The sequence below is a fragment of the Melozone crissalis genome, unplaced genomic scaffold (genome assembly GCF_028551555.1).
Source record: "Melozone crissalis strain CALT ecotype California unplaced genomic scaffold, PUWL_Pcris_2 ptg000086l_1, whole genome shotgun sequence".
In the NCBI taxonomy this organism is placed as follows: Eukaryota; Metazoa; Chordata; class Aves; order Passeriformes; family Passerellidae; genus Melozone; species Melozone crissalis.
Window position 1 is genome coordinate 2,766,333 of NW_026535863.1, and position 27,989 is coordinate 2,794,321.

Sequence of the window (27,989 nt, forward strand, 5' to 3'; positions counted from 1 at the left end):
GCCCGTGCAGCTCCCACACGTCCACAAGCGCTAGGACCCAGAGGGAGCCGGCTCGCCGTGAATCAGAGCGGAGCCCCGAGCGCTGGATGAGGCTGCCACGGCAGCGGCGATGTGAATGGCTCACAGGGGCCGGGGACAGCGGTGTCACAGCAGCCTGGACAGCCTGGACAGCCTCGGGGAGCCTCGGGCAGCGCTGCGGCTCCCAGGTGAGCGAGCGGGGCGGGAGCGGCACCGGAGCGCGGCCAGAGCCGGCTCCGGAGCGCTGGGATGCGCTGGGATGCGCTGGGATAAACTGGGATAAACTGGGATAAGCTGGGATGGGATGTCTGTGCAGCGCTCGGAGCGCTCGCTGCTTGCTCGTGGTTCGGTGGAAACGAAAATCGCATCTGCTCAAGGCAGGTTCGGCCGCACGCACATCTGGAAGGTGTTGGTGGGGCAGCTGTGCATAAGCTTAGGGCTTGAAAAGCGTCTTTAGGCAGAGCAGCTTAATCCCAGGGAAATGCAAGTGGTCTTACTCTTTCTATCCAGGTATATGGGAACTTAGTTTTATTTGCATTCTGCAGCAGTTGCGCCTATATGAAAATTCTTTGCTGGCTTTGTTCTGAATATTGAGGCTTTCTTATTTCCTTTTTTCCCCCCGCCCTGTGATAATTCTAGTCTAGAGAAAAACTCCTTTCTTTCTTTACTAATATAAATAAATAGGAATTCTGCTAAATCCAAGCGTGACTGACCCAAGGCAGGATCCTTTTAGCTGCAGACAGAGCAGTGCTTCAGCAGAGACCGTGTATCCTCTGGGATGTCCACTTGGAAAAGCTCACGACCTCCCTGCTGCCTGTGTGTAGTGACAGGATGGAGCTGACAATGTTTATTGATTTATAGCTGGTGATAACACTGTTTTAGCTGAGACACTGCTCACAGATAAAAACAGGGACCCCAGGCAGGGAGACAGAAGGAATTTGTGTGCTGAGAACAAAAAGTGTTTGTGCTTTGGTTCTTTCTTCAATTTAAATTCTCCTTATAAAGCTCAGGAAGTTTTAGAAAAACACCAAAAGTGAGCGTGCTTGTCAGGCTGGTTTTCCAAGTTGTCACAACTTGGAAGTTGCACTGTGGCTGTTAGACAGATAATTTATGGATGTTTTCATGCATTAGAGTATCACTATAAAGTTTTTGGGGTACTTTTTTTGCTAAGTCAAACTAAAATGTGACAATTATCTGCAACAAGACAGAGAGGGAGCTTACTTGTCTGTACATTCCTGCTTGTGGCACTTCTGAGCTGGTTCAGATATTGTGGAAAACAGGCTTTTAAAATCCCCCTGCCAACTGCCATTTCAGGTAGTTTTGCCTGAAATTCAGAGGGTTACAACATTTTCTGCACTTCCCCAAGAGATTACAGGGAAGGACAGAAAGGATTTGACCGATGAATCAAATATATTGGAGAGCTCTCAAGTATGATAAGAAGAACTCTAAAGGCCTTAGAATGTATTAATAATCATAGATATGAATCATTTTAAAACAAATCTCAGCGAGGTCTGGAGAGGAGCCCCCTGACACATGTGTGCAGATCCAGTGATTTCACAGCTTGATCAATCCCAGCCACTCACCCTGGAGGGATCTGGCCCTCCCAACAAGGTGGTAAAGAAAGTAACTGTGGCTCTATTTCCTCATCCTTGTAGCTCAGCAGTGCCCCTTTCCCCCACCAAAATCTGAAATTATATTTTTAGATGTCTTCATTTAATTTCAGTGGAGAGCTACAATGAGCACAAGCATAATTTTAACCCACATGCTAATAATTACTTCATGGGGTAACTGAGCAGCCTATGAAATAACCACAAGATATTAATTGAAAAACTAGTTTAGAAAAAGACCTAAAATACGTATTCAGATTAGCATTTTCAAGCATCTTCTTCAAAAAGACCTAAAATACACATTCAGATTAGTATTTTCAAATAAAGACATCTTTATTTAATGGGATGTCTAGAACAAGGGTCGAATAGAACACATTAAAAACTGGAATGTTTCAACCAATAGAATAAAGCCCATAAATTATTTCCCTACTGCTCCATGACTTTGGCTATATAAGTGTTTCTTTAAGTACAGATTCTATTAATTGGCTGTCTGTTTCCTTAAAAAATGCTTTTAAGACTAACAGAATATTGAATACATACTAATTAGCATTATTGACTTAAATTAAAGGCGCTTGGAAAAAATACTGGTAATTTTAAGAAGTTAAGAGAAATGTTTGATTTTTTTTTTTCATCTACATTTTACAAACAAACTGCTGATAAAGAAAAAGAAAAAAGATAAAGGGTTACTAAAACCCATGGTTTCATTCCAAAAGATTCAGAGCTGTAACAGCAACAGTGAGCGCTGGATTGGTGGGGTTGGAAATGTTTGTCAATCCCAAATGTGGGGCCAATAAAAGCCAGGGAAACTCAACCCCTTCCAGCCCAGCTACAGCAACGCTGACCTCTGCCGGCAGCTGCTCAGGCAAAGGATTTGTTACACCCAAATATTTATTAAATCTCATTCTATCCCCTGAGAAAGGGGCAACACCGAACTCATATCGTGGAAAGAAAGAAAGAAAGAAACTTGTCCCAAAGCAGTGGGGATGGAGAAAGGGCTGGAGCACCAGGAGGGGCTGAGGGAGCTGGGAAGGGGCTCAGCCTGGAGCAAAGGAGGCTCAGGGGGGACCTTGTGGCTCTGCACAACTCCTGACAGGAGGGGACAGCTCAGGGGGTCGGGATCTGCTACAGGGAACAGGGACAGGACAGGAAAAATTGGCCCCAAGTTGTGCCAGAGGAGGGTCAGGTTGGATATTATGGAAAATTCTCTCCTGAAAGGGTTGTCAGATTTAGGACTGAGGGCAGTGCTGGAGTCACCAAACACCCAAAGTGTTCAGAAATGCCCAGGTGTGGCACTTGGGACGTGGGCTCAGTGGTGCTGTGTGGATTCAATCTTCTTAGAGGTCTTTTCCATGAATGATTCCATGCTCCTGTGGGAGCAAAAGGCCATCCACCAACGCTCCTACAACTGCATTCCTGCCCTGGCCAGAAGGAAATTCTCCCTGTGCTGGGTCTGACCTGAGCAGGGTCACAGAGGCCAAAGCATTTGGGAACATTTCTCCAGCCAAAGGCCGGGGACAGATGTCCTGTGGGATGTGTTGTGGCTTTTTCTCTCCCCACAATGCCCTTTGTGCAGCCCCACAGAATTCATTAAATATTTGTGTGTGTGTGTGTGTGTGTGGGGATGTGAATTTATTCACAAAAATTATGTGGTCAAGCAAAGCAAGATCATTTCTGCTGTTGCCAAGAGATCACGGTATCAACCACTGTGAGTTATGTGCGCTCTTGTCTGCCCAGGGCCACCAACACTGAAGGAATTTGGGGGAAAGAAGATCTCAGACCCTCAATATAAACCCATCCCAACCCCAAATCCTGGGTACTGCTGGTAGTTCTGGTCACTGGTTACAAGGATAAAACAAGAAAAGGTGCAGGATGATGAAAGTCTGGAACATTTTCTGTATTTAGAGAAACTACAGAGATTATGATTTCTAAGTCTGGAGAAGAGATGGCTGAGCAGGGGTGTGAGGGAGATATTTATAGTCACAGTTGTCCTTAAGATGTAGAGAGGAAATGGCTGTTGTCAAAAATCGAGGAGCAGGAAATAAAACTGGCAGGTGGCAAAGTCGAGGCAAACAAAACAAGGTGCTCCTCCCTCTGGGCATAAGGGAGCTCTGGAATTCCTCCCCATGGATATGTCAGCTCACAGGGCTCAGGGAGCACTCAGGCACACTGAGAGCAAAGCTGCTGCCTGTGGCTCCATCAGTTTGTGCTTCCAGAACCACCTCTGGGTGGGAGAGCAGCCCGAGGATTTGCTCGCCATGTGTCCCCCACTCCCCAGGGGCTGCAGGAAGCAGAATTCCCAACCTCCTGCTCTAGTTCCTTCTCCTTGGTGCTTCAAATACTCCACCTACCCCAGCCCAAAAAGGTGACTGTGTAATATTTGCTGTGGGTTGCCAGTTCATTGGTGAAAGAATGGCAAAAGGTGAAATACATCCCTCATTTTGCTGTTTGCTCAAGGATTAGGTGAAGGCCAGTGTTCATGGATGTTACCTCTATAGAAAGACATCAGTGATGAGATTTACAGTGATTTTCTCTCTCTGAGACAGTGGAGAAGGGCCTGTGAATCCTGAGGCATCTTGTGAAATTCACTGAAATGGGGAAATACCATTTTATCTCATCTCAATGTGGCCTTCATATGGAGCTGGCATCTTAATTGAAAATTTTTGCTGAACTCAGTAAAAATTCTAACAGCTTCCACTAAAAATATTATGCACAAATAAATCTCAAGTAAAAAGCAGCAGGGCAATGCCTCATTAATTACACTGACAATAACCTTTCACTCTGAGAACTGCATCACCCTGAGAAATGCAGCAGAGAATGGCAATGCCAGCAGTGAATCCTGGGTGCCAAGAACCCGAGTGCATTGGCAGAGAGCTGGGGAGTCACCAAGGACATCCAGAGCTGGCTCCGGCAGCCCAGAGTCAGAACAGCTCCTGGGAGAGACACTGAGATCACACCAGGGCTGGAGAGCAGGAGAAAATCTGCAAAGTGCTGCTCAGTCCTTGGAGCCTGCACACAGCTGGAAGTTGCCCAGTGCAAGGAGAAATCAGGCCCTGAACACACACCAAGGAGGCTCTGCCATAATGTCTAAATTCAAGCTGCAGCAGGTAGCTTGAAATAACATTTGATGGCTTTTCTGCCATCCTTTGAGCTGCCCCAGGCCAGTGCTGACTGAATGAAACACCTCTGACTTTTCCTTATCCTGGAGGCAGCTTTTATCAACTTTCTCCTTTATTCCCCCAGGCTCCTGCATTTCCAACAATGCTTTGAGATTTTATGGCACAGTGCTTGACACCACCAGGTGACCCAAATCAGGATGTAGCAGTCACACACTGTCTGTTGCTGGGACGGGTTTTATCACATAAAATCACAGGATGGTTTGGGTGAGAAGGGAATTCATCCCATCCCACCCTCTGCCATGGCAGGGACACTTCACTGTCCGAGGTTGTTCCAAGCCCCATCCAGCCTGGCCTTGGACACTGCCAGGGATCCAGGGGCAGCCACAGCTGCTCTGCGCACCTGTGCCAGGCCCTGGCACCCTCATAGGGAGGAGTTTGTCCCCAGTATCCATCTAAGCCTGCCCTCTCTCAGTGTAAAGCCATTCCTCCTTGTCCAGTCTCATGGACACAATTTCCACATTTCACAGTGGCATTTCCTGGAGGAAACTGAGAGTTGGTGACAATGCACCAAGGAAAATGGTGACAATGCACCAAGGGAGAAGGTGACAGTGCACCAAGGGTGGTGGTGACAGTGCACCAAGGGAGAAGGTGACAATGCACCAAGAGAGATGGTGACAATGCACCAAGGGAGAAGGTCACAATGAACCAAGGGAGATGGTGACAATGCACCAAGGGTGGTGGTGACAATGCACCAAGGGAGAAGGTCACAATGCACCAAGGGAGATGGTGACAATGCACCAAGGGAGAAGGTGACAATGCACCAAGGGAGATGGTGACAATGCACCAAGGGAGAAGGTGACAGTGCACCAAGGGAGATGGTGACAATGCACCAAGGGAGAAGGTCACAATGCACCAAGGGAGATGGTGACAATGCACCAAGGGAGAAGGTGACAATGCACCAAGAGAGATGGTGACAATGCACCAAGAGAGATGGTGACAATGCACCAAGGGAGAAGGTGACAATGCACCAAGGGAGAAGGTGACAATGCACCAAGGGTGGTGGTGACAATGGACCAAGGGAGAAGGTGACAATGCACCAAGGGTGGTGGTGACAATGCACCAAGAGAGATGGTGACAGTGCACCAAGAGAGATGGTGACAGTGCACCAAGGTGAGGAGCTCCCTGGCCTGGACTTCCATCCAAACCCTGACACAATCCCTCTCAGTGTGACAGAAATCAAACCTGCAGTGATCAGACCACTTGAGGTAGTTCAAGGCTTCTTTAATTCAATTTTCTAAAAGTGAGCATCAACACAGACCATAAACCAGTTCCAAAAAGTCTTTCTCTCATTTATCTTCCTGGCTCCAAAATCCAATTTCCTGTCCCCATGGGGTCCATAACAATGTGCCAATAAAAGTTCAGATTCTGCTCCCGTTGACTTGCTAGGAATCAAAATCCTAAATGGGGTTCAAGCACAAAAGACAGACAGAAAGCAACCAGAAAGTAAAACCAGTTCTTTGATTTTTTTTTTTTTTTTGGGCCTTGGTTGACGTATTATTGACAAAATCACAGAATAATGGAGTCATTAAGGTTGGGAAAGACCTCCAGGGTCAGCAGGTCCAACCTTTGACAAACACCACGATGCCCACTAAACCATAATGACCATTTATGTTATGCAAACATGAAGCTCTTCCAAGAATAAAATCAAAGGAATGAATTAAATGAATGACTAATGGATAAAATGAATCTGGTTTGGAACTCAGGGCTGGTCATTTCTTTTGATCTGTCATATTTGTGAGAAATGTTGCTGCCTTAAAGAAGATGCAGTGAAAATTGCCTTCATTAACTTCTTAAGTGCCCCAGAAATTTATAAAAATTACACAGATTCTGACAGTTCTGACCTCCAATGAGTAAATTAGTGTAAATACAGCCGGGAAGCAGATTATGTGTTTGATAATTTTCTATTTGCCAACTATGGCTTTGCAAGGTGAAAAACTACTATTTTGATTTTTCCCGTTCTTAATCACTTTGTATTTCCTCTGTTGTATAAGTAGAAAGGTGATTTTTTGTTGGTCTGGTTCACTGCTTCACTTTGACTGTTTTATTTTGTTCCTGACACAACCATATGTGATCCAGGCTCTTTTTTTTTAAAAAAAAAAAAGAGTTCTTCAGGAATTTTTGTGATGGGGATTTGCCAGGCACCTCATTGCTACGTAATACTTTGATTAGGATACATTTAAGAGCTCTGGCTCACAGAATATATGTTTTTCTATTTTGAAACATAGCTTTGCCAGGCACCTCATTGCTACGTAATATTTTGATTGCGATACATGTAAGAGCTCTGGCTCACAGAATATATGTTTTTCTATTTTGAAACATAGCTTTTCTTCTTTTTTCTTTGACGACTTTCTGTGCTGGATGAGTCAGGTATGAGAAAAGACCTGTGCTTGTTCACAAAGAGCTTTGCCCTGTGGTGGATGACACAGCCTGCATTTTCCCAGTGCATCATTTCCTGCCCATTATTCCATGATCCTTTTGGGACATTCTATGTCCCAGCACCAGGCCAGCCAGGGGTTTGAGGTGAGTGCATTCCCACAGCCATATAATCTGTTTATGTGAATTATTGAGATTTTGCTCACCTTGCTCTGAGAATCTCCTGTTTGCCCCTGCCAGAGACATCAAGCCCTTCACCTGGTCATTGTCTTGTACTGAGAGGACATTGAAGGGCTCTCTCTGAAAAGGAATAAGTTGATTACTCTTGTTTCTGCTCAGTATAAGCAATTTTCTCCATTTCTCTCAGCAAAACTGAAGGAAATCAGTAACTGATCACAGTATTTGCATTTCTTACCTGGGAGAAGAAATTACATGAAGTGTGTCAAAAGAAACAAATCAACACAGAACAAGCCACTGAAGTGAGGTGTGGGTTTATTTTCCATGTCAAAAATCTTTTCCATCCCTTCCCTCATTATTGGGGATCAACCTGGTCCAGGGGAAGGCATCCCTGTCTGTGGCAGGGGTGCAATGGGACGAGCTTTGAGGTCCCTTCCAGCCCAAACCATCCTGGAATTCCATGATTGGTGCTATCAGTGCTCTGAACATTCAACATCCACGTTTCCGTTCTGCCTGGATCCAAACACTCCCTGCCCAGTCCCTCCTGCCAAACCTTCCTCTCATCATTTTCTCAGGCACAGGCTGTAAAGAGGAGAGTGCAAGGGGTCACTGCTCAGCCTCACATTCCAGGACACTTTATGTATGCCAAAAGTGTGAGTTTTCTGGTTTTGGCAAAGCCTCCAGAATCCAAAGCATCAGAGGGAGTTTGATCCATGAGCTCTGCCTGGGTGCACGTTCCTGGTGCAGGGCAGGGCTGTTCTAGAGACCATTTCTTTTTTCTGTGTGTTCTGAGACAGAAAAGTGTGTGGCCCTTTCCTTCTCATTCCTTCCCTCCTCTTTGAAAGCAAAGAAATTAGAAAACAATTTAATGACCTGCAGAATTTCTCCCCTTTGTTCAGGATTTCAAATTTTAAAAAGAATTCGAGTAATTTGAATTCAGTCTTCAGCACTTGCTTGTGCCATCACTTGAAAGCCAAAGGAAATGCTTTCTGTGAAAATAACACATCTCCTGTGCCACAGGAAAACTGATGTGAGGTTTAAAGTTTAGATTTAAAGTTCATCTCTCTCCCTTTGAATTTGCAAAAGCTCATTTCCAAGTGACATGTATTTAAACTCTGGCATTGTGCACAGAAATAAAATACACACCTAATCAGCAAAATTCCCCTCTGGTTTTCATTTTAAGCAGGGAAAAAATGATCTTGTGAGGCTTAGACCTTGATTATTGCTTTGAACCTAATACTAATGCAAAGGACCCCCAGAGAAAAGTTGAAAGATGCAAAATTCAGTCACAATAGGCTTCTTTAAAAAGATGGTTCAGTTAGAAATCTGCTAGACATATGTTATTTTAAAAAATTGAATAAAAAGCCTTTTTTTTGTGTGTTAGACAATGTAAAATTTTCATGTATTCATCATCTGAGGAAAATTGTAGCAAAAATAGACAAATACCAAATAAAAATTTATTCCTATTGCCACAATTATGTCAATAATCTGTGGAGTCCCACTTTTCAACAGCATTTAATATTTTCATACTACAAATCACATCTGGCTACAAATGTCATCTTCTGTCTCCTCCTACTCCATCCTTATCCATATTTTCTTCCTTCCAGTTCACAATAAAACTGCTTTTTTGTAACCACAATGATTCCTCCTGACAACTGATTCACCACACAAAAGCATTAACAAATAACACTGTAATACATACAAGGTGCACAGCAAATACCCAGACAAGGAAAATACTTGGTTACATACGGGGTGAAGTGTCATAATGACTGCTAATTTCAAATCTATCAGGTTATTTGTACTAATTGATATTGGCACAACCTCCATGGAAATTGAGATTTGGGAGTTTTCTGGAGCTACAGAAGGTGTGAAGCCTGCGGCACCTGTGTTCATGTCCTGCTGCACAAGAGTGACGGATTTTTAAGTGAAATCCAAACCAGAATTATGATTACGTGGGGGAAAAGATCATGGAATTTATTACAGAATCATTAAGGTTGGAAAAGACCTCCAAGATCATCAAGCCCAACCTTTGCTTGAACACCACCACACCCATGAAATCATTCTGCAGCCCCTGTTGTGACCAATGCCCCACAACAAAGGCCAAACCCACACCCCAGGGCTGGGGGGTCCCAGCAGGACCTTCCCAGAGCATCCCAGAAACTGAAGGAGTGTTGGGGAAGATGAGACATGAACGCCTTATAAATATGATTGCCTGCCAAAAGATTTTGAGAATATGGAAACTATAAGCGAGATTGAAATGAAAGCAAGCTTTGAGATCCCTCAGTTACTGAACAACTGGAAAACAATGGTGTGGCCAGCTGAAGGTGATCCCCTTTTGATGGAACAACACCCTCTGCTTGCAGACAGGCCCAAGGGTCAGAGCAGACCCTACAGCTTGGCAGAAGGGCCCAAAGAGGAGTTTTTAGGGTTTAAAATGTAACACAGTGTGGTAATGTAATGATTCTTATAGGCTGTATGGAAATGCTGTAGGATTTGTATCTTGTACTAGATTGGTTAGTGAGAATCAGAATATTCAACACAGAAGATTTATGGTATTGTAATGGGAACCTCGCTCTCTCTCTCATCCTCTCTGCCCCTCTCTTCTCTCAGTCCTGCTCCAGCTGTGGCTGGCAGCTCCCAGCAGGGCCCTGCACCCAGGCCCTTTGCAATAACCCACAAGTTCCCAGCCCTGGCTGCAGAGATCTCTCATCTCCATCCATCCCCAACCATCCTACCCCCCATTGCTCCTACAAAGGAGCCCTTCAGAAGTTCTGGATTGAGCATTCCCAGATTGTTTGTGAAACCCAAACACTGGCTTGGACAGAAAGGTTCAAAGGTTTAGGTGGGATATTGGCAAGGAATTGTTCCCTGTGAGGGTGGGGAGGGGGTGGAATGGTTTCCCAGAGCAGCTGCGGCTGCCCATGGATCCCTGGCAGTGCCCAAGGCCAGGCTGCATGGAGCTTGGACAAACCTGGGACAGTGGGAGGTGTCAGGGTTGGAGCTGGATGAGCTTTTAAGTCCCTTCAAACCAAACATTCCAGGATTCCATAATGATTCTTTCAAATGCTGGGTCTCACCTGAGGTGCTGCCACCTGCTCTGCACACCCAGCCAGGTGAGGAGATGTCCCATCCAGCTGCAGGGTTTGCAGCCAGATGTTGGTGCTGTGACCGCAGCCCTGCCATCACTGCTGACTCAAGGCTGTTTCACCCTGTGTGCTGCTGCCCTGGGTCACAGGAGGACTGTGGCTCGTTAACTGTGACATCAAATTCAGCTGTTAATTGTGCTTGGAATTTCTGATATTACAATGGGATGGGATAGCTACACATGACAAATATCAAATATTCACCAAGGCAAGCAGCTGATAAAATTGTGCAACCATGTGCGTGCAGGGAAAATGATTCATTTACAGATGTGCTGCTGATTTTTCATCACTGCACACAACCTGGGCCACATCAGGAACCAGACAAATGTTTAAACTCCACCGTTATTTTCCACCAGACAAACTCTTGTAACAAGTCTGACATTTCAGCTCCTCTTTGAAACAATTTCTGCTGGATGTAAGAAACAAAACCCATAGAAATATCCTTCTGGGATTAATTCTCTAAACATAATGACTGAAGAGCCTACTTGCTTTGCTCAAAAATACTGCAATTTTTAGTGCTAGTACTAATAGCTGCACAAAGTTGGTATTATTTATCGTTGTAAAACCATCTAAAAAGTTGTTTTAACTCCTGAAGGCTGCAAATTTTCTCAGAGACAAGGCAGCACTGCAGCATCATTCAGAAGGAAGAAAGGTGAGAGGGCAAATGTTTTGTTCCAGTCTGTTAATCTGTACATTGCACTGTAAGCCTAGGGAATGGAAATAAAAGGGAGCACTGGTGAAAATCTTCACATTATTGCACAGAACAGGTTTTCAGGAAGCAATTAACTGTCTGACTGGGAATATCCCTGCTTTTTATTTGATGTCAAACTCATGGGTGGTATTTTGAAACATTTGATTGAGCTCAGTCAATTAGCCTTGATTATGGTTTGGCTTTTCCCTCAGAATAGGCTGATCCATAGGGAATGCCACTCATACCAGCAGTGAGGCAGAGCAGGATGACTCAGCTGATTAATCAGCTTTCTTTTCTCCTATTAAGAAGCAAGACTTTGGCTTCCCCAGCTGCTGCAGTGATCACTATCGAGCTCGTGTTGTAACTCCCACAGCTTTGCTCACCCCTGACTCACATTCTGGGACAAGGAGAATCATCTGCACCCCTGACTGTTGGAGTCCTGGAGGAAAAAAACCAAAAACCAGCACCTGACCTGTCAGAGAATAATGGAATTACAGATCCCACCGTGGTCTGAGCTGGAAGGGACCTTCAAGCTCATCTCATTGCACCCCTGCCATGGGCAGGGCACTTTTCACTGCACCAGGCTGCTCCAAGCCCTCCCACACCTCTGGGACTGAGGGACACACACAGCAAAGCTGCACCCAGGGATTCCTGTTCACCATAAACTCCTCGTTTGCAGGAGAAATGTTCCCATTCCTGTTGCTTTCTGATTGAGATTTTTCCCTAATTTGGAATCCACCAAGTTTATGGGTTCTGACAATTTCTTCCAGACAAGCAGGTACTGAATCCTCACCTATATTTTGCCAAGTAAATCTAATAACTTTCTTAGAAACACAGCACAGAATCTGCAGATGAGCAATTTTTTCCAATCCAAAAATCAGATTAATTTATTAAATAAGTTAATGGAAGAAAAAAACAAAGGCTACTTGTAAAAATCTCAAGTAAACACAGAGCATTTTTCTCTTTCTTTAATAGGTAAATGGCACAAAACACAGCCAGGGTACAGTCACAGTGTGTAATCATAGTCATGAAATGCCTACAATGTAAATGGACTTAATGACAAAATTAAACAAATCTCAATTAAAGGCACAATGATTCCAGACAGGCAAAACCCATCACTCTCCCAGCTTCCCACTAAGTAGATCTCCAAGCATGGAAAGGTTGCCAGCTATGGGGAACAGTTTAGAAAGTTAATGACAGTACAAATGGGATTGACTGGAGACTGTAATCCTGGCTCTGTAAGCATTGCCAGAGGCCTGACATGAAGGAACAAGTACTATTTCAGGCAGGCTGCAAAGCCAAGGCAAAGATTAACATCTGTCAGAATCAGCTACAGATGAGATTCTTATTGATCCTTGAATGTCACAGGAATTTAGAAGGGCTCAAAGGAACTTTAAAGAGAATAATCAAGTATCTGTGGGTTTGGTTGGTAAACCTGAAGCACCTTTCCCAGATTTCAGCTATTTTTTTTCACACAGCTGTGTGTGAAGTAGCTCAGTGCTACAAGGCAGAAGAGCAATTTCTTCCAACTTAGTCAGTGTCAAGCTTAGTCTTGCAGGAAAGGCAGAGGCAGGGAGCAGTTCTGGTGCTGTTATCAACCTCCAAGACAGCTTTTTGTGTTTGGACTGTGTTGCTGTGGATTTTGTTTCTGCCTCATCCGTATCTATCCCTACTAACAAGATTAAGGCTTTGCTCACATTCTTCTAATTAAAATGCTGTAATTCTGAGAAGAGATTCCACGTCTTCTTTTAGCAGGGTAATCAGTACATCTGTGAGTTCAAGTTGCTATTTTTTAACATCAAAGCTTGCACAAAGATAGCTCTCCTCCGTGCAGGCCATGACTTTTTATCCACACTGGTTTGAATACCAGGCTCCATTTTGTACTGGGATCAACATCATCTCCTCCAAGGAATGGCTGGGAGAGCTGGGAATGCTCAGCCTGGAAAAGAGAAACTTCCAGGGAGACCTGAGAGCCCCTTCAGAGCCTAAAGGGGCTCTGGGAGAGACTTGGACAGCCTGGAGTGCCAGGACAAGGGGAATGCTGCCCATTGCCAGGGGACAGGGATGGATGGGATACTGGGAATTAGGAATTGTTCCCTGTGATGGTGCTGAGGCCCTGGCACAGGTGCCCAGAGCAGCTGTGGCTGCCCCTGGATCCCTGGCAGTGCCCAAAGCAGGTAGGACAGGGCTGGGAGAACCCTGGGATGGTGGAAGGTGTCCCTGCCAACCAAAGGCTCCCAACATCTTGTCCTGTCAGGAGCACACACATGTGAACTTTTCTGCAGCATTTTTTCCTTGTTAAACTGAAGAAGCATGATCTGAATGGAGTCCAGGGAAGGGAACAGAGCTGGGGAAGGAGCTGCAGCACCAGGAGGGGCTGAGGGAGCTGGGAAGGGGCTCAGCCTGGAGAAAAGGAGGCTCAGGGGGCACCTTGTGGCTCTGCACAGCTCCTGACAGGAGGGGACAGCCTGGAGTTTGGGTTCTGCTCCCAGGAACAGGGACAGGAGGAGAGGGAGCAGCCTCAGGCTGGGCCAGGGGAAGATTGGATATTGGTGAAAATTTCTTCACTGAAGGCATTGCACTGGTGACCAGAGTGGAATACCTGGAAATGTTCAAAAACCACGTAGATGTGGTGCTTGGAGATGTGGTTTAGTGGTGGACATGACAGTGCTGTGTTAATGATCTTAAAGGCTTTTCCCAGCCTTAATAATGTTGTGAACTTCAAGCTGTATTCCACTTACCAGGTGCAGCAGTGACATTTTATTAACAAAATTTTTTGTTCTTAGCTTCTCCTTGCTATGTCAAAGTACCACTGACAGCTTTCAGAAGCCTCTCCTGCCCTCACTCCTTCCCCCTGTTTTCCCTAAGGTTGTGACACAGCACTTGGAGACAGTTTTGTTTAATCAGCTCCTGCAAGATTGTTTTAGTGAATGTAGGTTGAGGAAACCCATTACAGCAGTTTAGTCCTCCAAGTCCAAGAGCTCCCACATTAAATCCACTGATTGTTCTCACTGTGGAAATGGGGGAAAAAAGGTTCATATCTAATATAATAAAAGGTAGCAAGGAAAATAAAATGTTGGTAGACATATAATGGTAGACATAATCTTCTAATCCAGGCTTACTTTTATACAAATTCCCTAATTTTCAAGTCCACATAACAGGGAAGTCTGTGAGCCCCACAGAAAGATGAAGGATGAGTAGTTCAAAGATGTCCATGCTATCAGTGATAGCACTGTGTTGCAATTCAGGGATTCAGAGCTGTTCAGAGCAGGGCCAAAGAGAGTTCTAGAAAATGTGACAGAAACACTCAAGGGCATGATTTAAAGGAAAAAGAGGCATCTTTCCCATTATCATTTGTACTGAAGCAAAAATGCTTTCAACCACCAGATGATGCCAGAAAATGTAAAGACCCTTCAAATCCTCCTCACACAAGTGTTGCCAAACACAGATTTATAAGAGCTGCTGAGACTGCCAGGTCAGTCCAACTCCCTGTTTCCTGTTCTTAAGCAAAGGTTGCTGAACTTCATTTAAACTTCTTTGCTCTCTGTTCTGTGCTTGAAGGATTCCCACAGCACAGGACAGGATCTGATCTTTCCTTTACAGACACTCTTCTGTTGAGCTGTCCTTTTGCACAGAGGGTATGTGTGGCCAGGAGAGCTGAATAAATGTTCAAAGACATTTATTCCAGACACAGCTGCAGGCTCCCATTCACTTCTCTGTGTGTTACACCCTTCAAGCTTTGTGTGAGGTGAGGATATTCCAGAGCTGACAGGCTCTAAGAGGTTCAAGATCCACACAAACAAACCCCTTCCCACATTGAAATGTCACCTTAAATTTCATTTCACCTTAAATGGCTGAGCAGGGAATTAAAACCTCCTATCTTAAAACATCCACAGCAGCTGCCTCCCCTCAGACTCTGACATAATACAAAGATGGAAAACTCCTAAACTCCTACTCCCCACTGCTGGCTGGGTCTGTGCCCAGCAGCCCACAAGGTCCAGCTGAAATATGAAATATGGCCCCAGTTCAAACTGTGTCTGCTCCCTGGGAGCATGAGCAGATTTGTTGTGCAGCAGCTGTCTGACACACTCAGGATGCTGAGAGTGCTGAAGTTTGGGCTGTGCTCCTCTGGCCTCAGGTTTGGTGCTGGGGTGGCAGCTGAAGGAGAGCTGGGATTCTCAGAGCATAGGAATGAAGTAACACCTAAATCAATCTCTGTGCTAGCTCAGTGCAAGGAAACACTACTGGGATTAGTTTTCTCTGAATACATATTTTGTTGCTAATGCACAGAATCCATCACATTTTGTTACCACCCCTCTTTAGAGCTGTCTGGCATTGCGAGTTAATGCAGCAATGAGTTCAAACAATCCCACAGCAAGGAGTAAATACCTTCCACAGCAGATGAAAGCCAAGGGGCTGAAGAGCTCCCAGGTGTGCTGCAGACAGGACTGTGAGGGGCAGCAGCTCTGAGGCAGCTGGGCTCAATGTGTGACAGGAGAAGGCAGGAGCCCTGCAGATAAAGAGTCAGAGCACGTGGAGCAGCACTTGGAGCTGGAGAGGAAACAAAACAGAGGATGTCAACACATAGGCATGACCCGGGGCAGGAGTGAGAGAGCCAGGGATGAGATTTTTAGGGATGGCTGTCTCACTCTCCTGCTGCTTTTTAATCCATCCACTCCATGAGGAAAGGTGCAGAAAAGGGGTTTGGTAAAGAGAGAAGGAGCTGGTGTTCACATGCATCACAAACACTGGCAAAGCCAATCTTGTTTTTCTACCACTTGAGGCATGCAGACACTAAAATACAATGAACAAATAAGGACAATAGGGCAAATAAAAGCATGGGAAGAAATAGGATCAGTTTCCCAAACATCCTGAACACTTGTGCTTTGCAGTGGATTACTCTGCTGCCAAGTAATCAAGATGATCTCCCAGGCTGAGCTCAGATAAACACACAGGGGGAAAATGTAGGTATGGAGCATTTTGCATGGTGTCAACACACTTGCACAGAAAGCAGGCTTTAATCCTCAGCAAGTGCTGAGTACAGACATATAAAATATGAAAGCCCAGGGGTAAAAATTCCAGCAGCAGCACAGTTTACAAAGCAGCTCTGTCCCTTGATGGAAAATGAAGCAGCACTGTTGTCTGGAGGGCAGGAGCTGCAAGGTGAAACCTCCTTTGCTGTTTCCGTCTTCTGATGGTGCTCAGATGAGCCATGGCATTAGGAGGAATATCTGAAATGTCTAAGCAATTGTAAAAACCTCGTGTTTTTCTTGGTAAACGACCCTAGATGAGAGGAGACTCCTATTTCTCCTGCAAGAACTACTTGTGCTTGCAGAGAACATTACAAGATGACACTGCAATCTGATAACTCAGTGTTTCTGTGGTTGACTTTGTTTTATTTGGTGGCGTTTCCAGATTTTTTGTGGAAATCTCTACCCTGTTTCTTAGGAGGTTTTTACCCTCTCATTTCAAAACTACACCACATCTAAGAGGTTCCTGCTGTGCAGGGAAAGAAAAACCCTTTTTTCCACCTCTTTGGTAACTAAATTTTTAAGCCACCAGCAAGGAGCAAAAAAACTTCAAAGCTGAAAGTTTTTCTTGCACCCAACTAAAGCATTTGCTTAGTTTACATTTAACACTAAGACTGTTACTTAATATATTTTTAATGTTATAATGGATTACTGCATCACTATTTATTTATATCTGCTCAGTTTAAAACCCACTGTATTTCACACCTCTGTAGTGGAGTGCTTAGGAATTTTTAAAAAAATTGTTTTGAACTCAATTTCAAATGGGAAAGGCAGGTGGAGTACAAGGGTTTGGGCATTGCCACATCTTTACAATCTGCAGAAAAAAACTCAGGCTTTGAAATGAGCAGACAGACAAATATCTACCCAAATCTTGGAGGTCACCTCATGTACAGCAGGGCACAAAGTTTATGTTCAGCTGTCCAGAAAATATGGAAATATACTTCTCAAATGTGCAGGATATGTCAAAGAATACAAAAATCAAACAGCTAATGAGCAACAGCTGAATAATTGAGGTTTTTTGTACACCCAATTCACCTTGGGGTATGTTAGTTTAAGGAAAAATATTAACATTTTTTTATGGTTCAAAGTATTATGCCTGTGCCTTGTGAGTTATAATAAGGGCACAGAATGGCTGTGACTGCTCTGGGGTCAATATCCATTTCCAGCTGCAATAAAAATAAGGAATTTGTATTTCTAAAGGTGTCATTTTAGGGGTTTTTGTCATGATTTTCCTATTGTAATGTAAAGTAAATCATAAGTGAAGGAATTCAATCCCTAAAGAAGGCAATTGAATTCTGTAGGTCTCATGAAAGTAAAATAGATTTAAAAATGGGAAAGAATATCCTAGAAGTTAAAAAAAAAAAAAAACCAACAAAAGGAAGGTGGGCAGTGGAGAAGAGGAACATTGCTACTGCTTGGCAGGAATCCTGTGTTATTCTTTGGGTTCTTCACATGCTACACAAGTAAATTCTACTGACCATAAGTGAGTGGGGAGGATCATTTTATTAAGTGTTTGTAAAACCACTCGACATTTCTGGATGGAAAAATCCTACACAAGCAAAGCAATATTCCATTCCAGTGTTGATGTTTCTTCCCTATCTCAGCACTCTGAGCGAACACAAGAGCACCTCCATGTCACAAGATTTAATTTTGTAGATTTTTGTCTATATCCTTAAGGGTTTTTTTAAATGGAAAAAAAATTCCAGCCCATCAGCTTGAATTGCTGCAGCTACAGAAGTTTTTATCAGGTGCAGCCAGGCCCTCAGTTCAGCAGAACAGAGATTTTCAAGTTCTCTCAACTCTATCCTTTGCTGCATCCTTCTGTACTCTGACTTGCCAAGCACAGACACCCTTCAGCTTCCCTTTGGAGCTTCTCAGAATTCCTGCCCTATTAAAATATCATTGAGTCATTGAAAATAGTTATAAACACACTGGAAGATTTGTAGAAGATAAAATTCCTTTTGGATGTAAATAATTAATAGAACGGGAAAGTCTGGAAAGTCACGGCCATAATTTATGGCAGCTCCTTGTCCTTACATAATGTTCCTTTCCAAATTCATGATCCAGAGAAACTCTGAAGATGATGGAGTCTACCTTTGGGAATGTGATCATGATATCCCAGCTCCTTTTTGTTTTCTACCTCATTTTTGGAGGCACTGCATTGATGTCTTACACTACAACACATGCAGTTGCTAAAATCCCCGTGTTCAAGTTTGTTAATGCAGTTGTAGAAAAGTGAAAAAGGAGAATATAAATGAAAATTATGGGCCTGAATAAAAATGAAATGCTAGCACTGCTGCTGGGATTCAGCTGGTTCTTATTAATCAGGGTTTGGAAAAGAATCAGGATTTATATTCCCTTCTGAATAGCTGGAATAAGATCACTAGTTGGAAAGGTTTACTGGCCCTAAAGATATTGTATTTTTCTGCCTTAACTACTCTTGGCTGTAAGAGGGGATGTAACATCACAGTCTGACTGCCCTCATACTTTCTGTTCCCAGCTGAATTCCAGTTTGATTTTGGTCGTGTTGTGAAGTCTGAAATTCCAGTTCTTTCATTCCTGGTAATTTTGTATTGGAAACCTCGGGGCCAAATATAGCAAGCCAACTATTCCCGAATTTAAATCCATTTGGGAAGGGTGTAGAGGGGAGAAGGGTAAGCCATGCTCCAGCCCCAGGAAGAGCTTTGGACTCACTGTTTTAAGCAGCAGGAGGGAATGAGTCCTGCTGTGTTTGGACAGGGATTGTAGGGAGCAGCAATCCCATCCTGGCTGCAGCTGGCTAGGATGGAGGCATCCAACTTTATATGGATGGATTTATCCCATTTATCCTGCAGTAGTTTTCCTGTCAGTTAGTGCCTGAGATCTTTAGTCACTCCTTGGTGCCTATGAATTAGGATATATGAAACCCTGGAGTCCTATAAAAAAATATATATCCAACTCCAGGGCGATATGGAAAGTTCCAAAGCAATCATCACATGCCAATCATTGATTTTAGGATTTGCTTTCTGGATAATAACATAGGGATGATATACAACCCTGGTACGCTCCTTTAACTTACTCCTAGCCAGGATTTTTATTTCTAGCTCATTTAATTTACCAGCTTTATGCCATTGAGGTTATTGACTTCAGGAAAATCAGATTCACATGCTCCTCCAAGAGCTGTTTTCTGTCATTTATTTTCAGTTTGTCACTAGTTTTGTAAGTGATGTGTTTCCCTTCACTTTACTTAAAGAGATTTTTATCTTGACAGAGACAATTTCTTTATCCTTTATTTAACAACTGCCAGTTTGGTTTTGTTATCTGCAGCAGGATAAAGCTTTGTGCTCTGTCAGGGTGGCTCAGTGCATGTTTAACACTCACCAACAGCCAATCTGTCACAGCAAGGGCTGCATCCTGTCACAAGTCCTTGCTGGTATGGCCACCCTGACCTAAGATCATGGGGTTTTTCCCAAAGGAATCACATTTTACATGACTGTTGATGCCTCTGAATTCCCATGAGCAAGTTCTACAGGCCACAGTATCATGATGCCAAACGCTGTAAAACAAATTTGAGAAGCAAAACAAATAATTATATTCTTAGAAGTTTGGATTTTGTTTTACCACTTAGGAGTTTTAAAATAAGGTTTCGAAAGGTGAGCAGTGCCTGTCCCGTGTCACCAGAGCTGTCACCTCCTGTCAGGAACCTCCAGCTGTGGCTCCAGCTGGATCTCTCCCAGCAGATGGCCTCACTCAGCACCAGATGCTCTGAGGGAATGGGGTGTCAATGAAGGTGATGGGAAAGACACTTTTCATCTCTTTGGATTTCTCTACAGAGACACCAGCAGGTGAAATATTGATGGACTGGTTCAGGATGAAAGAAGGGATGAAATTAGGCCCTTGCAAATAAGCCACTTCCATTACTTATACCCCAATAAATATAGAATAAACATTAAGAAGTGTTGGATTTGGTGCATCCCCACCCTACAGAATCACAGCATGGTTTGGGTTGGAAGGGACCTCAAGGATGATCTGACTGCACCCCCTGCCATGGGCAGGAATATTGGGAATATTCCACTTATCCTGGGCTGCTCCAAGCCTGTCCAGCCTGGCCTTGAGCACCTCCAGGGATGGGTTGAGACTCATGGAGCAATTCCCCCTTGAGCACCCCAAATTCCCAGAGGCTCGGTGGGCTGTGAGCCAGCCCTGTTATTACCTTTGCCTGGGCCTGGGCTGAGTCAGAGCTCTGGAGGCAGATGCTGGGTGCACATCCTGATGACGAGGAGGATCACGGTGACATGATGATGCTCCCTGCTGCAGGGCAGAATTTTTCTCAGTCTACTGCTCTCCCTAGAAATCCTCAAAGGAACATTTCAGTGCTGGAGGCATTTGGAAAAAAGAAAAGAAAAAAAAAAAAAGGAAGTGTATGAGACGCAGGTAGCTTCCAGCTGGCTCTCCAGCAGTCATAAACCTCTTATTTACAGTCTGAGTCACTGCAGATATAATGGAGGAATGAAATGTTGGGTCCATTAGAGATTCCCATTTTCTTGCTCATCAGCTAAGATCAAGGCAAAGCTGTGCCTCTGACACTGCTCTTAGTCATAATGGCTTCAGGATTCCCTTCAAGGCCGCCCAGGGCTCAGAAATCTTTTCCTTGAGTTGCTACAGCTAAATTTTAATTCATACAACTTATATACTGGTGGAAATGTTTCCATGAGAGATGTGCCAGAGGCAGCTTCTCTTTACCAGCAACTCAGCAGCAGCAGCTGCCTCCCTCATTTCTCTCTCACTACCAGAAGCCATGAGAGAAAATTAATTCACTACTTGTTGCTTATTTTGGTGACCTCCACGATCCCACTTGCTGCACTGACAGCCAAGCAGCTCTGTTTATTTTTTACACATCCCTAAAATATGCCAACAACTTCAAGAACGACAGAAAACAACATTCCAAATTGAATAATGCCTTAGATTACAACATTCTATGCTTATGTTTATTGACTGTGTTTATTTTTATTTAGAAAATAATTTACTTGCTGTGCTTGACTGAGACAAATAAGCATTAATTTATCTTTTCTCAGTGTAGGAGCTGCTTTAATGGCATCTGGTCAAGTGCAGTGAGAAGGCTGCACTGACTGCGGTTCTCATTGGAAGCAATTAATTTAGTAAATATATTAAATTTTCAGTCCTAATAACTCTCCAGGCAACATTCCCTGTTTGTCCATTTTTCCTCAGATTCTGTGGGTAACTTTAACAAAAGGGGAATTCCCTAAACATATTTTGTTTGGCACTTTTTGCACGTAGAGATCCTGCAAGGAAAGAGCTTTTCAAGACACAGAACCATTTGCTTTGTGATGTGATCCATTTCTCCACTCTCCAGAATTATGGAATCCCGGAATGTTTTCGGGTGGAAGGAACCTTATAGCTCACCCAGTTTCATCCCTGCCATGGCAGGGACACCTTCCCCTGTCCCAGGGTGCTCCAAGCCCCATCCAACCTGGCCTGGAACATTTCCAGGGATCCAGGGGCAGCCACAGCTGCTCTGGGCACCCCGTGTCAAAACCAGTCTGGGACTCTTTAATTCTACTCGGCATGTGCTGAGACTAAATAAATAAGACTGAAGTGAGTTTTTCTTACCCACAGGTCTGTCATCCTGTGTACAGGTACATCCTGAAGAAAGACTCACTTCACTAGGATATTTTATGAATGTCTGGGAGTGGTAGAACAGAGGAATAGTCTATGGATGCTGAATAACACTGCATCATTTACTGGATTCCACCACAGCCAGGAATCCGGGAAAAAGACAGTAAAAGAACTTTTAAAAAAAAGTCCTGCTGAAAATAAATGCTTTTGTGGTTAAAAACCAGCCAGTTGGAACTGAAACAGTGTTTTCTTAGGGTGGCAGAACAGTTGGAAAAGTTGTTGGATTATTTTTGGCAGTGGCCAGCACATTATAGCTCTATCATTACTGGTACTCAACTCTCCAGAGTTCACTGAAAGGGTTATTACTTCACTAGTGCATTCCTGCAAAAACGCAGCACACTCCATCTGTAGCATGAACCTCTGGATTCTGGAACTCTGTGTGACCTTTCTGACACACTGATAGGAGTGGAAGCAGCTCAGCTCCCAAAGCCTGCAACACCAGGGGCAGCCTGAGCCACAGCCCCAAGCAAGGCAGGGTGCCCAAACCACTGTGCACGTACCAGGGTGACTGCTGTGCCCTGCTCTGATGGAAACAGCCTGGGAAGGTTTCGGCTGCAGGTTTAAACATCAAGGAACTTGTACCTGGGTGCTGTAAGAGCCAAACCCAGTGGCTGCCTTTGCTGACAGCCAGTGCTCCCACTGACAGACTGTGCAGGTGGAAAGTGAGTCCAATTCATATTTTTGCATTAGCAGCTTGTTCTTCCTAGCAAATGCACTTCAGTCTGATGCAGCAGGATTTTTGCAGTGTAGGAGTGCCTTATCCAACCCCTATTTACCTTATACAACCTCTACTTCCCTTATGAAATGAAGCAGATAAGCTATTGAATAATAAGATTAATAAAATACTATTTCTATCCCTTTCAGTGGCATGATTTTACAACCAGAAAATGTGTTTTGCTGAGAAGGTGTCAGTGTGCTGGATTTAATTGGTGAAGAAAAGAATGGTTTTCCTTTAGCTGGGGTCTGTATGATCATTGCCAATGTAGTGATTAACACTGGAGTCATTGCTGCCCTTACAGCAGCAACACAGCAAACACCTAAATATTTGCTTTTATGTGCCTGTGAGTTTTGTATCTTCAATTCTTCTCAAATATCAGCCATAATCAGATAATTGTCTGGCAATCTGTGATTCTCCTCCTGAATTTAACTGTAACCAGATTTGCTTCCCAGAGTAGATGTTGGGGCTGTGAGCCCTGCTTGGTGCCTGGCTGCTGTGCAGTGCCATCAGCTATTGCTGCCCCTGCAAGGTGTCTGAGAGGAGTGGGAAGCAGTGGATCAATAAGCATAATGTAGTAAAGGTGCTGAGTAAAGGCAGCCCTGTCTCACAAATGTGCTGCTCTGCAAAGTCTGGAGCTGCTTTGGACAAGCAGAACAAGTTCCCCTTGATGCTGTGACAGGGAAAAGGCACAGCTCAGAAAGCCATGGGGGTTTGTCCCTGTGCCCCTGCTGCCATGGGGGGATGGCACTGAGAACTCTGATTTGTGGCTGATTACTGACACAAACCCTTCTGCCCTAGTGACCCACAGCACACACAGCTGGCAGGAGCAGCAGGGCCCCATGGCAAGGAGCAGCCCAGCCCGGCTCAGCTCTGGATGAAATAAGGACCTTGCTGGGGGAGCAGTTCTTCGTGCAGTGCACTCACAGGTAAGCCACACTCACTGCCCCAGCAGCCTGGAGCCACCCATGGGCCAGGGTAACTGGCCCAGCACAGAAATGAGGTCAGCACAGTGGTGTAATTTTGGCATCACAATGCCTGTGATAACCTTTGTGTGGTCATCTTATTGCAAAGCTCTCAATCTTCTCAGTGATTTCTCATGGACAGTTCCTCGCAGCACTGACTCCTCCTTCACAGCACAACCAACAAAGTCCAACTCTCTCCTCAACCAGCTAACCCACTCTTTTGTAGCACTCATCTTCTTACTGGACACAGCTGTGGCCTGTTAAGGGCAGCCTGTTCCTAATCTTTGGTGATTAGTACAGCTGCAGCTCCTCAGGCGTGAGATTACCTTCCGCGCTATTTTTATTTTCTTACATTCTATCCCTCCACACCTTTGTGCCCAGGGTTCCCATCTCACACCCACAGACCTCCAGCACTGGAACTGGCAGCTGCACATCTCCTGCAAGTCCAGGTGGCTGCACGAGGTATTCCTTGTGAGCATCTCCAGAAAGTACCATCAGAGGCTCTAATAATTAATCATGGGACAAAGTTTGGAGAGAGAATCATAGAATCCCAAAATGGTTTGATTTGGAAGGGACCTTAAAGCTCGTCCTGCTCCAACCCCCTGCCATGGGCAGGGACACCCCAAACCCCCCAAAATAGCCTGTAAAATACCTCTGTGTGCCAGCAAAAGGGTTCACAACCCTCACAGCCCAAGGCACACCTATTCTTTAATGTTAACTTCTCTTGCCTGGGTTGTCATCAAGTAGAGTTCACTTTTTTAATGTGTCACTTTCTATTCTCCACTAACTCATTAATTGATAAAGAAATTCCATTTTGAATTTTCAGAAAAGTTACCATGTATCTTAAATACATTCTGTCTGTTTGGGCCACACTGCACAGAATGATTTAGCACAAGGAGAGGAAATACAAGGCAATTAAAGAAAAAAGGCAGGCAAGGTCTTTCCGCTTTTGTGCTAATGGCCTTAAATCAAAAATTTCAGCCCAGGCAACACAAAAACCCAGGGAAGGGAGGTAAATGTAGCTGCATTCTAGAGCAGCAAATCTTGTATAGCACAAAACCAGAACCAGCTCTTTGCTGACATTGCAGCATCTCTTTCCTATAGAAGGAAATAATAAAAAAGGGCTTTATGCATAAACACAATACACTGAGGCTGCTATTGGCACGGCGAAATTGTGCCTGGATTTTATTCTGCAAACCTTTTCCATTAACATTTCTGTCGGGAAAGCTGACTCTTGAGAGATGTAATGAGCCATCTGACTTCAGTTTGCTTGTGGAACAAGGGGTTACTCTCTGGAGGGTGCACAGCCAAGCTCTGAGCTACACCCAGCTCTGTTTCCTTATACAGAGGATGACGAGTGCTCCAGCACGAGCAGCACGTGGGAAAGCAGCAACCCTCAGCCTTGCTTTAAACAAATTAAAGGGCCTTTGGAACAGTGAGGATTTGCTCTGTGACAAACATTTGACTCTCCTCGTCATCATTTTGTCCCCAATGCCTCCAGCCCAGCAGTTGTACAGACAAGTGCTCACATGGCTTTTGGCCTTTCTCTTCCTTCCTCCCCTCCAGGGCTCAGCTTCTCCTCCCTCCTCAGTCACTGCTTCACTTGGTGTCTCCTGCTGGTCCCCTGAATGTTTGCTCAGCCCTGCACAAACCTTGCTGTTTATGTCATTTCAGCTCCTGTCTGAGATAAGACACACCAGATCCTGTGGGACATCTTAGGGTTGTTCTGCATTTTCCACAGGATTATGCTCTGGCAGAGCACCCTGCTCGTGTCCTTTAGTGCTGCTTGGGATTCTAATCTGACAAAGCTCCACAGAGGGGGGGAACTGCAACCATAATTGACCCACACCCAGCAAAAACACAGAGAAATTCTGGGAAATCACAGTGGAACTGCAGAGCCTGATTCCTCTGGTACAAAACCCTGTTTGTCCAGTGGCTTTGGGGCTCCCTGCCTGCTGGCCAGCCCCAGCACAGCTCGGGGCCAGCTGAGACATGTCAGGAAAACAAGGCAAAGAGACGGGGAGGAGCCTCACTTGGGTTTTTCTGTTTATACCCTGTCTCTGCTTATTAAGTCTTTACAGAGGAAATACAATGTCTGCCCTTCACTGCAATTCCAGAGCATTTTTGAATGTCTCTCATTCCCAACATGTGGCTGAATTAGTCAGCACATGGTAGTTGCCCAACGAGGTATCGCTGCTGCTGCTCTTCCTGCATGAAATGGGTCTTAGCAGAGGTTTAGACATTTTTCCACACCCAAACAGATGTGCCTGTCCTCTGGATGGAAGGAGGACCAGCACTGGCACTGTATCTGCTATGCAGGGACTTTTGGGGAGCTCTTGCTTGTGGCATTCTGAAAATAAACAGGTGATTCCCTGTCCAGAATTCCCAGTACTTTGGCCACAATGGCTGTAGCTGTGCTGTGTCTAAGCAGATGTAGTTTGGTGTCCACAGTGCTCCCATATTTGCCCTTGAATGTGGAAAAATCCCATCTGCCCTTGTGACACAGATACCTGAGCTCTTTGAGGGAGGAGCCTGGGCTTTATCTGCCCTAACTCAGTGATGTGGTGCGTCCTGAAAGGGCAGCTGGAGAGCTGGCAGCTGCTGGAGGCTGCCTGGCCATGTGGCAGGTGAGTGTGGCTGCTGAGGTGTGATAATGGCACCAGGTATGGGCTTGGTGGCCCTCACCATAGCCCCAAGGACACCTCTGCAGACAAATTTAGGGAATGGACAGCTGTTCTAGCCAAGGGACTGCTTCTGCTTTCACTCCTGTGCAGCCAAGAGATTGGCCCTGGCCAAAAAGGTTGCTGCAAAACTCAGTAGAGATCTGACTCCTGGGAACATGCTGTCACCATATGGTCTCCACATTAATAACACCAAACAAGTGCTTCATAAACAGCGCTCTAACGACAAATACCAGAGGAATTAATAATAATCTAGCTGTTATTTTCTAATGTTCTCGCTTTATTAAGAACACTGATGCTGTCTGAATGAGCTCTTCCGGAAGAACAACATCTGGCACTCACATGAATACCTGATGAAATCCGTATGATCCCGGGTATCTCATAAATTTATGGCCAGAACAGCAGCAGTTTGTGCCCTCCTGCCTCACAGTAACAGTGCCCTTCTCTCTCATTATAGGTTAGAATGTAATGTCCATGATGTTCTACACTCTGACTGCAATAACAGTGTCTTTCTGTCTCATTCTAGGTCAGAATGTAATGCCCATGATGTTCTACACTCTACCGTAACAGTGCCTTTCTCTCCTGTTCTAGGTCAGAATGTAATTCCTGTGCTGTTCTACACTCTGACTGCAATAACAGTGCCCTTCTCTCTTGTTCTAGGTCAGAATGTAACACCCATGATGTTCTACACTCTGCAGTAACAGTGCCCTTCTCTCTTGTTCTAGGTTATAATATAATGCCCATGCTGTTCTATGCTCTGACTGCAGTAACAGTGCCTTTATCTCTCGTTCTAGGTCATAATATAATGCCCATGCTGTTCTACACCCTGCAATAACAGTGCCCTTATCTCCTGTTCTAGGTCAGAATCCTACACCCATGCTGTTCTAGACTCTGCAGTAACAGTGCCCTTCTCTTTTATTCTAGGTTAGAATGTAACACCCATGCTCTTCTGACTGCAGTAACAGTGCCTTTCTGTCTCGTTCTAGGTCAGAACGTAATGCCCATGCTGTTCTACACTCTGACTGTAGCTTTTTTGATCGGCACACAGGCAGCTCCCAAGTCAGAGGACAATGCCCCACTGGAGTTTCCTGCAGAACATTCCCTGCTCAGCACCCGGAGCGACCGACACCGCATTGCCCAGGAGGCTCCGCAGACGTCCCACGGCCACACCGCGCGGAGCCTCGGCAGCAGAGAAGCCCTAAACATCACCGTGGACCCCAAAATCTTTCGGAAGCGGCGTTTCCGCTCTCCCCGGGTGCTGTTCAGCACGGAGCCCCCGCCGCTGGCCGGGCAGGGCCGGAATTTGGGATTTCTCAGCAGCGTGGGGGCTCTCAACAGGACTGCCAGGAGCAGGAGGAGCACGCACCCCGTGCTGCACCGCGGGGAGTTCTCGGTGTGCGACAGCGTCAGCATGTGGGTCGGGGACAAAACCACGGCCACCGACATCAAGGGCAAGGAGGTGACGGTGCTGGGCGAGGTCAACATCAACAACAACGTCTTTAAGCAGTATTTTTTCGAGACCAAGTGCAGGGACCCCAAGCCGGTGTCGGGCGGGTGCCGCGGCATCGACGCCAAGCACTGGAACTCGTACTGCACCACCACCCACACCTTCGTCAAGGCCCTGACCATGGAGGGCAAGCAGGCGGCCTGGAGGTTCATCCGCATCGACACCGCCTGCGTCTGCGTGCTCAGCAGGAAGGCGGCCAGGCCCTGAGCCCGCGCCCTCCGACCCCCCTA

At 45.2% G+C, this 27,989-nt stretch overlaps 1 protein-coding gene across 1 annotated transcript; it reads left to right on the forward strand.

The window, feature by feature from the left end:
• The first annotated feature begins 136 nt into the window (after positions 1–136).
• On the forward strand, positions 137–27,989 carry NGF (nerve growth factor). Its single transcript, XM_054290786.1, has 3 exons — positions 137–206; positions 23,408–23,535; positions 27,239–27,989. The coding sequence occupies exon 3, from the start codon at positions 27,250–27,252 to the stop codon at positions 27,964–27,966; it is 717 nt and encodes a 238-aa protein (XP_054146761.1). The 5' UTR covers positions 137–206; positions 23,408–23,535; positions 27,239–27,249; the 3' UTR covers positions 27,967–27,989.